Source organism: Psittacula echo, assembly GCF_963264785.1.
Source record: "Psittacula echo genome assembly, chromosome: 4".
Classification (NCBI taxonomy): domain Eukaryota; kingdom Metazoa; phylum Chordata; class Aves; order Psittaciformes; family Psittacidae; genus Psittacula; species Psittacula echo.
In genome coordinates this window covers 56,027,859-56,044,832 of record NC_137738.1, presented here as the reverse complement: position 1 = coordinate 56,044,832, position 16,974 = coordinate 56,027,859, and the positions used below count along the sequence as shown (strand labels likewise).

The following is a 16,974-nucleotide window of genomic DNA, read 5'->3' as shown; positions in this document are numbered from 1 at the left end:
TCATTTACTATTCCACTGAAAACTGTAAAGCATGTACAGGCCTTTGAAACTGCCAGGGAATTATTTTTAACTTCATTGAAACCTTATTCCACTGGCCTGTTTTCTCTGAAGAACCTTGATGTGCAGAAATGTTGTGGGTTCTTTGGTGGAGTTTGTAATACTTACCTGCAGCTATTATCCTCATGATATCACCTCCTGGCAGCAGTATCAAGAAGCTTCTCTGATGAGTAACTTTCCTAGCCCTAATTGCAGGTGAGAATCGTGAAATATTTACAGTAAAGTGCTCTTTTCAGTACAATGCCTTCATCTGAGAAACGTTTTGTACAGCAAAATTAGTTAATGCCAATCTCTAAACATAAATATTATGTTTCAGAAGAAAAAAAATCGCAAGAAGTCTTCAGAGGAATGAGAAAAAACTGCAGGGATTAAAAAGCAAAATGGCAAAAACAGCAGATGTAGTCAGGAGGAGTCATCTATGTAGGAGTTAAATTGGTAAAGGAGTGGGCCCGCAGCACTCTGGTACTGGATCATCCACTACAAATTGACTGGCAAACACACAGCTAATGGATAGCATCAGGCTAGCGCTAGATTAAGCAACATCTGACTTTGCTGTTGTGGGTGGTCTTCATATGTTGCTAGCCTAACATAAAAATAAGCTGTGAAAATGCAAAATAACTCCTTCGGCCTGTCTGTCTGGGGACTTCTAGGCTGCAACAAATCTCTCAGTCTGGAAGAGGGATTCCTCTCCAAGAGCCAGATTACTGCATCTTCCTACTGGGAGGACACCAATGAATTTGGGCAGCTATTCCAGTGGTCTCCTGACAAGGCTTGGCTTCAAGTCCCAGGATTGGCTTGGGCCTCTAATCACAGCAGCAATCGTGAATGGTTGGAGATAGACCTGGGAGAGAAGAAGAGAGTAACAGGTATGTTATTGTCACTGTCTGGTTATTAGAAGCTGGGGTTTCAGCTGGAGGGGAAATTGAATGCAGCTGAAAAGCTAATAATGCAATGTTTCTTTCATTAAATGAAATGAAATTATCTACATTGAGGAATATTATATTCCTACTTAAAAAAAAAAAAAACAACCAAAAAAAACCCAAACAAACAAAAAAAAACCAAACAAAAATCATGGCTATTTACATGACTGGTCTTCCTATAGGGAGATCGGATTGAACTCAACTGTCATGTGTGCCTGATCTGTAAACATGCTGTTAGGCTCAGGACCAGCAGAGTCTGGATGGATGATAAATGATAAAGTCATAGCCTTTGAAACAATGGCCCAATGAAAGAAATTCCTGTTTCCATCTCCTGGTTTAGTAAAAATGTAAATTACAGTTCCTGCTAAAGATATAAAGACTGCTGATAAGGACTGTAATATCAAAAAGCAATTACCGTTTTTTGAGTCATCAATTTGGACTGTTAAAAATTCCATTGCTGTAAATTCACAATTTAGAAGTTACTTCCATTCTTCTCCCAACTTTTAAATTCAATTTTAACATGGTTTGAAAAGTAAATTAAGACTTTGTAGGCCAAGTTCTCAGAACTGTTTTGGCCTCTGTATTTGCATTTAAAAATATTCCTTTAAAACAGACACCTAACAAATGAAAACGTATTTTGCATTTTGTTAAAAGGGATTAAGACCACTGGTTCTGGATACATGACGTTGAATTTCAACTTCTACATAAAAACATTTACAATGAACTACAGAAATAACAACTCGAAATGGAGAACTTACAAAGGGATTCTGAGCAATGAAGAAAAGGTAAGGGAAAGTGGGAGAGGTGGGAAAATACAGAGCAATAATGTGCATGCTGCTTTGACACTGAAGGGCAGGCATTCACTGTCAAGAAAGATTAGGAGTTTCAGACTTGTCTAGACTTGGATTGTCTTCACCAATGTAATTTACGGCCATGGAGTAGATAGTGAGCTTGTTGTAACAAGGAAATTATCTAGGGCTTGCTGAAGTTGTGAGACACACACAGGGAGGCATGTGTATGTCTGTATCGTCCTCCTAAAGAATGGTGTAATTAAAGCTGTACAAAAGGCTGTTTGGGCAAGTCTTTAGCTCAACTCAGCACTTGCCTAAGCTGGCAACACTGTACCAGTGCAGAAGCATTGGCTGGTACGGCACCAGCAAAGCTGAGATTCAGCTTTAGATCCACCAGGATGGTCAGCCTACCCCTTCCACACACATGCAAAAGAACTGACTCGGGTAAAAGCACAATGCTGCTGGTGGAGCTGTGCCTGTGGACCAAGCTCCTGCTCAGGCTGTGTTATGGTCACCAGGGCTCTCTGCCCCTTGCTGGCAGCACTCTGCTGACACAAGTGGGCACAGCCTACCTCTGTTAGGAACTGATGTAGCTGAATGTAAAATAAACGTCTTTACACCAGGATACCTGTCCACACAACAGCTTTCATGGACTCTAAATGACTTTAGCAATGAACAGATAAAAGCAGTTGCACCTAGTTCCTGCAGACAGTGGATGTGGTGCACAGGTTTGTCTGATAACTTTTTTCCCTGAAAACCTCATGTTTCCTTTCAAACAAAACAGAAGCCCCCCTCCTTGCCCCACAGGGCTCAAAGTCAGACCTTCACTCATCAGTTCTGAGAGAGCTCAGCACGCCTTACAATACGGCCCTACCTGGTCCTCAGTCCTGATGGCAGGTTAGAAAACTTGGTGGAGCTGTAGAGAGATTTCCTACCAGCTCTGATTTTCTCCGTTTGTCTGGCAGGAACTTCACTGCGCAATGTTAACTAGTTTAATATTTTTTAAATGTTAAACTAAGGGGGTGTTGGCCCAAAAAGTGACAAAATAACCTAGCAGTGGCTGAACTGTGGATGCTAGCTATGGAAAATCTGCAGGCTTGCAGTTTTCTACAACGACTTGTCATATACAAACACTCCTATGAAAGTATTATATATGATCTTAGTTTCAGCTAAGGCACATGACAAAAACCTGTCCCTTCAGAACCCAGTGTGGCCTGACATTTTATCTTAAGATATGTTGAGTTCACTTCCCTATCTCATCAGGCTTTCTAGTTTTCCTCGATCATGCTGGAGCATCTCCAAGAACTAATTTTGCTAGGACTACTGTTCTGCACATGGGCTGTGCTGATTCTAGGGAATACTGTATAAATGCAGGGAAAAGGAGACACAAATATGTAGTTAACAGTCACTCTTCAAGCTTGATATGGAAAACCGACCATTTTACTAAAATATCTAGAAATACTTCACTTAAATTTTTCCTTTTTGCACTTTTATCCCCTGTTGCCCAAGTAAGGGCAACAGAACTGTTGTACAGTACAGTACAACAGTGCTGCAGTACTATTAAATAAAAAGTGATAGCATTATTATACCAGCATATATTAACTAGAAATTACATAGAATTGAAAAAGAGTGATAGTCTTTCTTCTCTGAGCTAACAGAAAAATGTCATCATCTGTCAGAACTAAAAAAGATTTTTTCTTTCCAGAACTCTCAATTCCAAATATCCAGATTATCACTATATTAGTTTTAGGATAATGAAAACCTTTGAAGTTAAATGTCAAGAGCACTTTGAAGAGAGAGACTTAAACCAGAGCAAACAAAGTGTTTATGTTTTGTTGCAGATATTCCAAGGCAACTCCAACTCCGGTGATGTAGTACGCAATAACTTCATCCCTCCAATAGTGGCCCGTTACGTGCGAATTATCCCTCAAACTTGGAACCAAAGAATAGCACTGAAGCTCGAGCTGATGGGTTGTCAAATTATGCAAGGTATGGGGTAAGCATTGCTCCCCAGGGTCCCATGGTGCCTCCAAAGGCCCCTGTGCTACCACAGTGCCACTGATGTGCCCTTCTCTTTTGCAGCTAATAGTTCATTTACACATTCAATGTGGCAGAAACCAAGCCAGAGTACAGAAGCCTCCCTTGGAAAAGAGGACAGGACTGTTACAGAGCCCATTCCATCAGAAGAAACTAACTTGGGTAAGCCAGCCTAGTGCTGCATTTTCTCTAGGATGCATCACATCTTCAGCCCAGCCTGAGTGAACTTTAAACTTTCTCACAAATCAGAACTTTTCCCTTCAGACTTGATTAAAGGTTAATGACAGAGAGGAGAGGGAGAAACATAGGTTCCTTTTGTCTCTTAAGGCATGAAAATATATTGATGTGTGAAACAGCCAGCCTTTGTTTCCCTGCCATATGGTTTATTTGCTGTGCTTGGTAGGTGGTTCAAGGGACTATACTGAGCACTCAACAGTTTTGTGGATCCCCCCTCTCTTCCTATATTTTGTGACTTTTGTATACATAAGGCAGTGGTCTCAAAAAACATTACCTTCTCTCTACACAGCCATGACTTTTCGTAGAGCAGGTCACCAGCTCTAAGTAGTGTAGAGTAGTGCACGTAATTAAACACTTTCCCATAATGTTTGTGCTCATGGGGACTCAAGACAACCTTAATTCACATACTTCTTCCTATATTTGCAGTCTTCATATTTTAATGTTGTAGAGATAACTCCTTAGATTTAAAAGCAAACAAACAAAATTTGTTGCTTATACTGACTGTTTGGTGGACCTGTAGCCAGGCAGGAATTACCAGACCCAGTACACCAAACACTGCTACCCATTAGGTATCTGATAATTGTAGAAAGAAGCAATCACTGTAAGAGAAAAAGTTCTTCTGAAAGTGCATTGCTCTGACTAAGAGCAATGTTCATCTGTGCAGCGATGTGGGTAGATTGTATCCATGTTCACTGAAAATGAAATCTACTGAGATTTCATCTGCTAAATTGTAAATACCCTGTGGACACGTGTACTACCTTATTCTGACAGCCTGATAAGTGTCTGTAGGAATAGCAGGAGGCGCACTCCTGACACAAGAGCCATCCCACTGCTAGTTCTCAAATCCCTGCCCTAAACCATGTTGTGTTAGAATTTACCAGAGGCTAAACAGATTTTTTCCTAGCTCCACTCCAGGAAATCTTTGAACTATTTTGACTGAAACATTTCAACCGGTTCAGCACGAGCCAGATACACAGCATGTAAAATTACAGGCTCATTTGACAGTTTCATAAGCAACAGAAAACAGTGTGTGTAAGTGGCTTTTAAAAGTTACCTAGCTTGTAATAAGAAAGATCTGCTCTTTGTAAGGATGTTAAGTCAAGTGTCAGCCTTGACAAAGTACGTTTAACTCTTCATCTCAACACTGTTCCACATAGGTCCATGGCAACCAAGTATGGCTGAGGAGTGGTCTTGCAGTTTTCTAGTTTTACATTTTCATGCTCTCTTGCACAGAGTGTTCCTGGAAGATTACCTGCCTTTTGCTGTATTCTCTGTAGTAAAAAACACCAGCTTCAGAGTAATTTGCCTTTTAAACTTTTATCCTTTTTTTTTTCACTATGCAGGCTTGAAGCTTACAGCTATAATTGTCCCCATCCTCATCGTGCTGTGTCTGTTCCTGTTCTCTGGAATTTGTATCTGTGCAGCCCTACGCAAGTAAGATACTGGCTTTTGTCACTGGATGCATTTGTGGTTGCTTAGCTAGCATGTCCAACTACATGCCCTCTTTCCAGAGCCTCTTTTCCAGGGAGCTGGAAATCGATCTTGTTCTGCAGTCTTCCTTTTAAATAGAACTCATGTCTTGTCTCTGTAAATTGTATTTCCTTTTGCACATCTCCCCTAGTCAGACAAAAATGAAGGTAAAGCAGGTCAGAACTGCATACCCCAATTTACAGGTCAGTGTAACCAGTAACTGTTTTCTTCAGCCTACAGATACCCACAAACACTAAGGTGTAAAGCAATCTAAACCAGATCAGTTTCCACACAAAAGCCAAGTAAAAATTCAGTGAAGGGAGGATTTGAGCTATCTATCTGGATCATTTTCTTTTATTTCCCTCCTGTTGTGTTTCTGCTTCCCAGTCCCTTAAGTTAGAGCACTTAATCTAGCAGGCTGAAAGCTGAGCCGAGCTATAAGGAGTTGCACACGTACACTGGCAAGGACCTAAACCCAAGTCACTTCATTTCACAAGCCAGAGGAGTGGAAGAAGCACTGCTAGCTGTGATTCTTCCTAGACGTCCATTCATATGAACCTCCACTTACACGCAGAGCCAGGAAGTGCTTCTGTGAGCAGATGGGGATCTGAAGTATAAGCAATGCCCTCGTGAAGTTGCTTCATCACTAGCAGTACCCAGCTCTGCCCTGACTTGCCGGTAAATCCATAAACTAGACAAAGAATTCAGAAGAGCAGACCCAAAACATACCCTGGAGTGACACATATAGACATGGACACATCAAATCGATGAGTGCCAGACACAAGAAATTTGAGCACTGGCACTCACAACTTGCATATAGATGGGGAAAACCAAAATGTCAAAGAACTGGTTTGCACGCCTTACGTTCTAGTAAACACCAGCCTCCAGGAACTCAGTGAAGTGTTGTCCCCAGCAGCTAAACACAAAGGCACTCTTTGATGGAGCTAAGGCATGAAGCTGAAATGCTGTGAGTGCCCATGTTTATAAATGCTTTCTTCTCCTCACAGGCGAGAAGCCAAGGGACTTTCTTATGGATTATCCAGTGCTCAGAAATCAGGTTAGTGGAGAATCCTGCGCTGTGTCCTGTCCTGTCCATTGGGCCTATGGGAAGGGGTTTATGCAACTAAGCATGAAATGCTTATGAAATAGTATTCATGTTTTCTTGTTCAAATTCACCTTTTCATACAAGGGAAACAGCAAGCAGTAGTCCCACTTGTGTCATCCTAGTGCTATGCCCTGAGAAACAATATAATTTGGTTTCTATGACAGAAAGGCAATTAGCAAAAGATCTATTATACAAAGTGCATGAATTAGCATCTAAGAGTGCTCCCAGGTGCCCTTCCTTTCCTTCCCTCCTCCAAAATACCTGTTTTGCAGAAAATTACTCTTTCCTTTTCCCCACATCATAGGGGATTGCCTTTCTCCAAGAAAGCAAGAGCTAATAATTTTTTTATGGCTTTAATATTTCCATCTCACTGCCCTCCCTGGTTGGGACTGTATTTATAAAGCCTAACAATACTGAATTGTACTTCATGTGTAAAATCTGAATAGGGGATTGGCTTGAGGACTATGCTTTAGGAGATGCTTGCAAAACCCTAGTGAAGTATATTCTTTGTCTTGCTCAATAACGCTTTCTAGAGCAGTCTCCTGTCACCTTGGAATCTGGGGTTTAGCTGTTGTTCCTGGCCAGCCAGCTCTGTAGAGGAATATGTTTCTAAATCTCAGCTTTCCATAAAAAAAGAAAACCACTAAGCAATTCACATCTCTCTTGACAAGTGCCTTGCAGTAGCTCAGCTCTGAAATTTCATCCCTCAGCAGGTGCTGACGTCAGTGAAAGGGATGCTGTTACCCACTGCAGCTCGCCCTCATTAGAAAATTAATTTGTACTTAACATCATATTTGCTAATATGATTTTTCAAGGTCACATCATAATCCTTTCTCACTTGCTAATGAGGACAAATCCCAAGAAAATGGAGATAGCCTCTTACCCAGTCAGTTCATTTGTTGCAAGTGCGCTTCGTAAATCAAACCCTTAAGCCCTTGTGGACCAGGCTTGGGACTTAGAAAGCTGGGAGCAAACCCACCTCTCCACAGACCTCCTGCCGCAGGCTCCAGGCAAGTGCCTGACACTGTAGATTTTTGATTTTGTGTCTCACAAGGGTGTTGTGAGAACAAATTAATCATTGAGTGCAGGTGCTCAAGGAAATGGAAACGGAAATCAAGGAAATGGAAGCAATGCTACTTTACTGGATGAAGAAGAAAAGGAATTTTTAAGCATTATTTCTGCCACCTAAGCAATGGCAAAACATTTAACTTATTTTAAAGCTGGTACCTACACCTACAGAGTTTTAGCCCTTCTTGCCAAGAAAATCCTCTATAAAGTTTTGTTTTCACTTGGAAATCTCAGTTGATGATTCACTTTCTCCCTTTCAATTTAGGGGGATTTTTTTTTTTCTTTTTCACAAACAGCCGATTTTAGTCTTGCTTTTTAACTACTTTTATATAGTGACACCAAAAATTAAACTTTCTGAGAAGCCTTTTGATTGTAAGCCTTTAACTTGCTGATAAACCTACTTTTATTTCTTTATCACAGGTTGTTGGAAACAAATCAAGCAGCCCTTCACCAGACATCAGTCAACTGAATTTACCATCAGCTATAATAATGAAAAGGAGACACCACAAAAACTAGATCTGGTCACCAGTGACATGGCAGGTAACAACTGCTCATTTGTGATGCGCTCATTTTGCTCTGCGTGCAGAGCAGGTAACAGGGGGAAGGACAGGCCAGCAATATTACAAGCTCCAGTTCTCATGCAAACTGAGGCCCAGGAACAGATTTATCTGTATTCATCCCAGACATACAATGAAGCAGCTAAATATATTAGGGGGGAAAAAGACCACTGTTTTGGAAATGTTTATCTCAGAGTTGTTGGGAAAGATTTTATGACTGAAATAGTTACAACTGAAGGTGATGATGGAAGGCACTCAGGCATGGGTGCAGTGCAAGAATTCACCTAGGATAGGATAGTTTGTGTCTGCTGACTAATTTTTGTGTTTCAGTTTAAAAAAAAATGTCTCTGGGAATTAAACAACATATAATGCCCCTTGCCACTGGGCTAATACAACAATTACTTGGCTGGTTTGTGGGTGGGACTTCATGCCCAGCTGGAAGCTGTGCTGAGTGGGATCCCTGTGCAGCCTTCCTGGTGCCTGCACTATTTTGGAGACCAGGCCCCCTGAAGTGGCAGCAGGTAGATGAAGGAGAAAATAAAAAACAGCACAGTGCTTCTCTCCTGTTCTACCTTGGCTCCAGATCACTGTTTGGACAGAGCAAATCCCCACATTGATACTATTTGCATCCCAAAGGGATGACTTCTTTAATTCATCCTCTTAGCACATGTTATCCCTGCCTAGTTTAGTCTGTCTGGAAGGGCTAGTGAGACCAGCCATTTCATGGGATCAGTGGTTAGCAATCTTCCAGAAAGATTAATTTGCTGTTTCCAGCCTCCAGACCTTAAAAATTCCTTAGAATTCCTCCAATGCATTTGGCAGAGAAATACACTTGAAAAACAAGTGGATGGTTAGTGTAATTCCATATGGTGCTACCCTTGATATCTTTCAAAGACAGTTTCAATCCTTTACAGAAACTTTCAATATAAATGTGCAGAGACCTATAAAGCAGTTTTATTTCATGAAGGAAAGGGAGTGAATGAAGGTTACTCACAAATCACGATTACCTGGCTCCCCTGGCCATGTCTGGGGAGCCTCTGCTCTCTCCATCCTCCCATCCTGCCGTGTTTGTGGCAAGTCTTAACTCTCAGCCTACCCAGGCAGCTCCCCAGACTTAGCATTTCACCTACAGTCTCCTTAAAAATAAGAAACATGGAATTAAGATGTGAACACAGCCCAGAAATTTGCCATTTAATTAATTGCAGAGAGCACACAACTTGCATATAGATTAACATGCTGCATGACATCCCCTCCCATCAAATCCCTGGCTGCCTGCTGGTTCCCAAAGTGGAGATGCTCCATCCTGAGAGAGGGAGATTGCTGGGGATGGTGACAGCGACGCCAGGAAGAGCTGCAGCACTTAGTTAGTGAAATATCATAACACCTTCACCCTACATGCTGAAGTTTGGGATGTAGCCAGGAACTGCCAAAAAGATTCACAGGACATATGGGATCGAATTCGACGCTCATGTCAGATGAGCCACGATGCCAGAACAGAAACTGAGCTAAGTTCTTCACGCCTGCATCAAAACATGATACTTTAGCAGTGTCACTTACTAGAGCTGTTCAGGCCACCGTATGTATCTGTAAGAGATTATCACTAGCACCAAAGCGAGAAAGTTAGAACACTGAATTTCCTCGTAATAGTTAGGGCTGGATTTTTTGAAAACCCTTTTAGTCCAGATCTCCTTACACAGCAGCCTGGCATCTGCCTTGACTACAGGTGCCAACACATGTTTCTTGAGGCTGCATTTCCTCCATCCCGCTCCTTGCTGCTGCTTGTGCCATTGCCCATCCCCTGGTCTGTTCCCCTTGACCGGGGCGAACCCAGTTCCTCTGGCAGTGCCGGTCCCACTTCTCCTCCCATGGCTCATCCGCCTCGTGTGCCTGCAGCAGTGCAGAGCTGGCTTAGTGCGTTTCACACTTCCCTTGACTCTCTTGGCTGACGTTCTGCCTAGCTTCATCCTTCTTGTCAGTCAGCCACTGCGAGATGCCTTTTAAATAAAGCCAGCACTTGGTCGGGCTCTGGGCATTCTAATTATTTCAGAAGTGGAATGCTTGCTTTGGAGAACTTCTCATTTGTGGATCTTCAGGCAACGTCCTTTTGTCCAGTTTGTTGCTAATGTTTTGTTGACTTATCTTGCTTTTTAGGGGTTTTGAGTATACTCCAGAAATGATGTTAATTTATTTGGGTGGGTAGGTGGGGAAAGGGAGGGAGTGAGTAATAAAAGGGGTGGCTTGCTTGCTGAAGAGGGTTACAGGACCAGCACTGGGGAAAGGTTTTCTCACATTCTTAATCACCATCTGTTTGATACAATCAGAGTAATTTTTCAATATAAAATACGTATCTATGCATAAGTATTGTATACATAAAGTAACCATTCTATGCCGTATTGAGCAATTCATGCTTCCTTTTAGATTATCAACAGCCTCTCATGATAGGGACTGGGACGGTGACACGGAAAGGATCTACTTTTCGACCCATGGACACTAAAGATGAGGGAAGAAGGGGGAGTTTAGAGTTTGAAAATCACTACCACTGTCCAAACAGAGCTAACTGGCATGAATATGCTCTGCCGCTGACCAGCCAGGAGCCTGAATATGCCACCCCTATCATAGAGAGGCACATTACAAGAGAGAATAACTTCCCTTCTGAAAACGGCTACAACATACCTGTAATCTCATCTCAGATACACTCCCTTTCCGCTGGCAACTTCTCTAGTTCATGTAAGACCGAAACCATGAATGGAGACTATCAGACACCCCAGAGTGTCATAAACTACGACAAACCCAAAGTTAACGGTGTTCTGACCTCTGTGAGCTACAGCACAGACTACCAGAAACCTCAGCCCAATGCCCTCGGGAGCGAGGGTTACTCGACGCCCAGAGACTGCCTAAAACCAATAAGCCAGACAGCAATGACAGCTCTCTTGTGATCTGCCGGAGCAGGAGAGACACAGAGCGCAGGAACGTCACTGCACAGCTTTCTGAAGCGAAAACAGAGTTTGGAAGGACTCTGCTGCGGGAGGCAGAAGGCAAACAAGCCCCTGTGTACATAATATTGCAGTCTTGCTGGGTTCTGACATCTGAAGAAAGCATATGCTGTTTATCACTGTTTATAGCAAGAGAGATGTTATCAGTGAAGACTGTACATCTTATTTTCTGTAACTGATCTCAGTGCTCCACTTGCAATGTGTGCAATTTGTACATAGCTTTTATTTAACGAGAATTTCTTAAGTTTCCTTTTCACCTGGGAGACTGAAAGAACTGCAGAAATACCTATTTAAGAAAAACAGTCCTCCTTCTCCGTCTTTGTTTTACCTGCTGTTGGCAGCTGTAAATGGTGTATCTTATGGTTGTGGTGATTCATCTCCTTTCCTATAACTGACGATAGTGCATCACTGTAGTTCTTACTGGGAGGGTAAAAGAAGCAAAACTACTTAAAGCATAATGTGCACAAGAGAAGGCAGCTGAGCATTTAAATTACGTGCTCAAACCCACCTTCCTGGCTGCTTTTCTAGCAGCAATTCTTACATGCTTGAATTTGATCTGTTGTATGACCTGAGCCCGTCTAACTTGCTGTTCATGATAGAAACAGGTAGAAAGGCTGAAACCAGTTCTGGGTTCAAGCCAAGGTGATCACTCTGCAATAGAAAAACAAACAACCAACCAACCAACAAACCCAACACCTGTCAGCCTGGGGTTTGGGTTTTTTTCTTCAGGAAGTGCGTGTGGAACCAAAATTTGAATTTGCAGCTGGGAATTAAATCCTGTTCAAGTCCTAACTGATGCATTTGCTGCTAAACTAAAAGGAAATCTGTTCCTTGGCACAAAGCAGCAAACTTCCTGAACTCCTCATTGCTCCAGTAGGTAATTTTCAGTCTTACAAATTTCTATTTGCAATATTTCGACAAAGTAAATCATGGTGTGTGTATGGCTTGGCTTGCTGCTGCAGTTAAATTTGCAAGACAGCAGATCAGCACAGTTGTGTTAAAATAGTTTTTCTTTTGCAGCTAATGTTACCCTTAATTCTGGTTTTGGACAAACTTGAAAAAGCGCAGGGATGGGTGCAATGTATTATACAGTAGCTGGCTTCTCCTTCAGCAGAGGCATCATTGAAGCAAAACAGCTTCTGATAGCAACTGGGACTGTCGGCTGCCCTTCTACCTGCAGTGCTTGGAGCGCCACTTTGGATTTGAAAGCTTGTCCTAAATTGTCTTCTTGAGAAGAAGAACGGTGCTTTATTGAAAGCACAAGGTTGTGAAATGAGACTAGTAAAACCTGAGCTCTTCGCAAGTCGCTATCTGAAGGCCCTCCGTTTCCTTGCATGTAAATGTGGGATAATTTGCAAAGGATGCAGCAAAGATTTGTAGTCTGTTCTCAGTGTGCTTTCAGATCCTCGGGTGGAAAGTGCTCTCAGAGCACAGACTAGTTGCAGTGGTACTATTCACAAATATTGCTAAGTCCAGCCATACCTGAGGCAAGCTCTCAGTGGGTTCTTTCCATATGCTTGTTTCGTGGCCATTCCCTCGTGTTGCCACACCATGCATGCGATTCCCGTGCAAAGAAGAAAGAGTCAAGGTAACCTCGTAGCCTTCCTGTGTTTGCTGTCAATACAGTTTCTGTGAAATGTCTAAAACACCTCAGGTCCTGAAGTGAAACAGCAGCAGCCTGTTTGTTAGACCGAGCTGGGCGGTGTTGTTTACCTTCTGTTGTTTACATGTCTGTGTAAATAAAGAACACTGGTATTTGTAAATCAGTCACACAGGCCTGCTGCTTAACTCAGTGCACTTGATCACCTCTGTGCACCCGCTATTGCCACATATCCCGTGGGGTGAGAAAGAAGTGTTCCTTACGCGCTGCAAAAGCATCAGTTGCACTGCTGCAATTCACGGTCCCAGTGTGACAGGCCAAAAAAAGATCCTTACAGTGCCCCATTTAGCCTGGCTCTGCTGGCCATAAGCTCTAAAGAAGCAACTGCAAACAACACTGCTGCTGGATGCATATAATTGAGGGAAGGATGAGGGTGCCCTCCTGATGGGCCTGAAACCAGTACTCTACCCACACCACAAATTAGCCTGGCATGTCACTTGACAAACAAGCCCAACTCAGTAATCAGGGCTACTCCCCACCGAATGAGGCACCTAGGTAATGCAGCAGTGCAACAGCACCAGCCACAGATGACACTGCTTGTAGTATAATAAACTTTTTCATGCTTCTGCCACAGCAGCATGCTACAAGTGTCTAAAGGCTTCTTGGTAGCATGTGTCCATTTCTGCCACCATTTAAACCCATCTTAACACAGGTGATTTAGCCTAATGAAAAGCTGGATCTCAATTAGCACCTTGCCTTCATCTCCATTCCCCTCACAAAACCCTGCAAAACGATGGCTTAAAATGAATCCCCAAACATCTCCATCCTCCCTGTGTCACAGTAGCTTGGTGCTGACAGGTATGGAAACAAGCACAGCAGCTCTGTAGTTGATCACATCTCACCATTATCACTGCCGTGGTGCTTCATGGTTCAATTCTGAGTGACTGCTGAGGGCAGTTAACACAAAAAGCCTTGGGCTTTTCCACCTCAGCCTGGGAAACAGGGAGCTTCTAGTGACCCTTGCAGCAGATATGCAAGGGAACTTCTTACCTGTGCAGACTCTCTATCCTAATGGTGGTGAAGATACTAAATCCTGGTGTAGGAAGGAACTGCCTCAGTCTTCCCAGTGGTAGTGCTCATCCTTGTGCTTATCCTCTGAACGGCTTCTCACATACTGGTACCTCAGACTCCAGCCTCTCTACATCAGCCTGTTCTCACCATCAAAACCAGTCACAGGATTAACACAGGGAGCCTCATCAAACAACACAGACTTTGAAATCTTGTTTCCACAGCAAAGGTTAGAGGATGAGCCATTCTGAGACAGGTACACACTTGGGAGGGCTGCATTAGCTCTGGGTTTCTCTCAAACATCTTTAGAGATAGTGTGAGAGCAGAGTCTGACCCCCTGGTCAATGGAGACATTCAATAGCATTTCCATACCAAACTTCTTCCCTGAGCAGGCACTCCCAGTAGGCCAGAACAGTAAAACTAAGCCAGAGTTCACAAGAAGGTTAAATATTAACTGATCATAGCACCAAGGGCCTGCCTGTCCCAGCTGCAGCTGATGGCAAGCCTCTGACTTTGCCAAAAGAGGGTCATGTACTGTAACTACATCTCTGACCAAGGGAACAGAAGAAGGCAGCTCTTGAGGTAAGAAAGTGTAAAAGATGATGTACGCTACCTACAACTGAAAACAAACAATGCCAGCTTAGCATGCATTCCCAGCTGGCGCTTGTATTTAGAAAACAAACAAACAAAAAACACACCAAAAACCCAACTACAACAAAAGTTCCTGAAATACCACAGAAAAAATACAAATGGTTTTTGCTCTCGGAGGCTTAGGCTGGTGAATAGATTGTGAATTCTTATTCTTCTGTGAAGTAACTTTCCAACACTCAATACAAATACAATATAAAAGCCTTTTCTTTTTTCCTATCAAGAGTATCTAAAGAGTATTTCCGTATTTCTTTTAGCTGCTAGAGTTTTAACATCAGATACTAAACCCTACCTTAGTACCTACCAGAATCTTTGCATCCAACAGGCAACAGATTAAAACTAGTCTTTGACTTGCATACTGGAACGAGGATTTCCCAGCTCACTGGATGTACTACTCAGTCACGCATAGCATCACCTGCTTATTTTACTGTCTTTCTTTGGATCAAGCACCAGGCTTCACCTCCCTCTCCAGACACTGTCCATGGGCTGGCTTCACTCAGCTCGGCAGCCCACTGGCTACAGCAGTCGCTGCATAGACGGAGGAAGGCAGAAAAAGCACTGAGGCCAACCTGCACCCCGTGCACCTGATGAGTAGTATAACCACTGAGCTAACATGGCAGCAGTTTCAGCAGTGTCTTTAGCACCTCTGTGCTTTAAAATGGGGAATCCTTGCTTCAGTATTTAAAAAATCCCCATGAGGTTGGATGCCAACTTTTGGAAGCAGGTTGTGAATCCCATGGCTTGTCTGCATTACCAGCATGGCTAAAACCGGGAAGACTGAGGTTTTAATACAGATTTTCTTTGAATTTTTCTCACCAACTGCTATTTGGTAGTTTTTCACTCAGTGAACACATTTTAGTGGAGCACCGTTTAGGCATGAAATATTCCCCACACAGGATGGGACTGTCAAGCTGTAGGTCCTGTTACAGGAACTGACACTTAACTGTGTTTACCCGTTTGGTGGATTGCTATCATTAAAATATATATGATTTGATTTCCATGGTGCTGAAGACTCTTACCCTGTGCAGACACATGGCAAGGACTACTGCACTCTCTCCAGCATCACTCCATCACTGCCAGACTCTCTGAACACATTACCATAAGCTGAGCTGGTCCAGGACTCATCCCCATTGCACTGCAGGAAAATGGGCTTGTGGCCATGCAGAATATTGCAGAAGGCACCAGAGGCCTTCCAGGGCTCAGGTGATCTAATCTGCATCTGCAACACAGAGCAAACCAGGTGACAAGCATCAGAAACTGGTAGAGCCCTTGTCTCTGACCTACACCCACTGGTGGATGGGAGAAGTGTTAAGGGAAACTCCCAGTCAGCTCTGTTGCGACATCCCCAGTAAGCCCCAATTTCGCATCCATGTAATACAGGTGGCAATCATCTGACCTGAGCACTCACTCAATTGCTATTTCTGAGGCATCTAAAAACCACAGCAAGGAAGCACTACTGCCGTAACAAATCACACTGTTTACACGATGTTTCTCTAACATCCTTTGACCTTAAATCAGTAGTGTTGCATTTCAGCAACACTTTCAAAAATGTGCACATAAATTCACCACTGAGGTAGTTAATGAAAACTAAATGAAGTGCAATTATTTATCTGTGTCCTGCCTTTTACCAGTAATTTTTCTCTAGTTTAGTTCAGGAGAGCAAGTAACAAAAAGCATTCAGTGACACCTAACAAAGGAGCTGGTGGTCTCACAGCAGTCCTGCTCAACCTCTCTCCAAAACCAGGTTAGCTCTGCTCAGCAAGTGGATGTCTGAAGGGCACCCCTAGCCTGCAGTCAGTCCGGACCCAAGGAATGACAAGGTTGTGTTGCTGCATTCCTTTTCTCCTCATCATTTTCCATAATAAATGTTCCATATTGCCCTTTTTTTTTTTTTTACTTCAATGTCAGCTATGATGCAAGCTTGCACTGACCTCCAGCCTCCACTGACAGCACAGCATGGGGTAAATGAAAGCAGAATTTATCATTTCATTTGAAACTCATCAGTGTTGTTGATACCTTCAAAACCTAAATGTATACAAGTCCATGGGACCTGACAACATCCATCCGTAGGTCCTGAAGGAGCTGGCAAATGAAGTTGCTAAGCCACTGGCCATCATATTTGAAAAATCATGGCAGTCAGGTGAAGTTCCCGACGACTGGAAGAAGGGAAATATAACCCCCATTTTCAAGAAGGGGAAAATGGATGACCTAAGGAATTACAGATCAGTCAGTCTCACCTCTGTGCCTGGCAAAATCTTGGAGCACATTCTCCTGGAAGGCATGCTTAAGGCACACGAAAAACAACAAGGTGGTTGGTGACAGCCAGCATGGCTTCACTAAGGGGAAATCCTGCCTGACCAATTTGGTGGCCTTCTATGATGGGGCTACGAAACTGATGGACAGGGGCAGAGCAGTTGACGTCA

General features: G+C 43.0%; 1 protein-coding gene across 1 annotated transcript in view; it reads left to right on the top strand.

Moving 5' to 3' along the window:
• DCBLD1 (discoidin, CUB and LCCL domain containing 1) overlaps positions 1 to 11,178 on the top strand; it is a gene marked incomplete at both ends in the record, with an annotated part of 45,532 nt that extends 34,354 nt beyond the window's left edge. Inside the window, 8 exons of the mRNA XM_080615246.1 lie at positions 708 to 923; positions 1,632 to 1,762; positions 3,610 to 3,757; positions 3,851 to 3,967; positions 5,386 to 5,476; positions 6,520 to 6,569; positions 8,106 to 8,225; positions 10,661 to 11,178. Coding sequence (XP_080471372.1) covers positions 708 to 923; positions 1,632 to 1,762; positions 3,610 to 3,757; positions 3,851 to 3,967; positions 5,386 to 5,476; positions 6,520 to 6,569; positions 8,106 to 8,225; positions 10,661 to 11,178 — 1,391 coding nt within the window. The remainder of the gene's footprint in view (positions 1 to 707; positions 924 to 1,631; positions 1,763 to 3,609; positions 3,758 to 3,850; positions 3,968 to 5,385; positions 5,477 to 6,519; positions 6,570 to 8,105; positions 8,226 to 10,660) is intronic.
• Between the last annotated feature and the right edge of the window lie 5,796 nt (positions 11,179 to 16,974).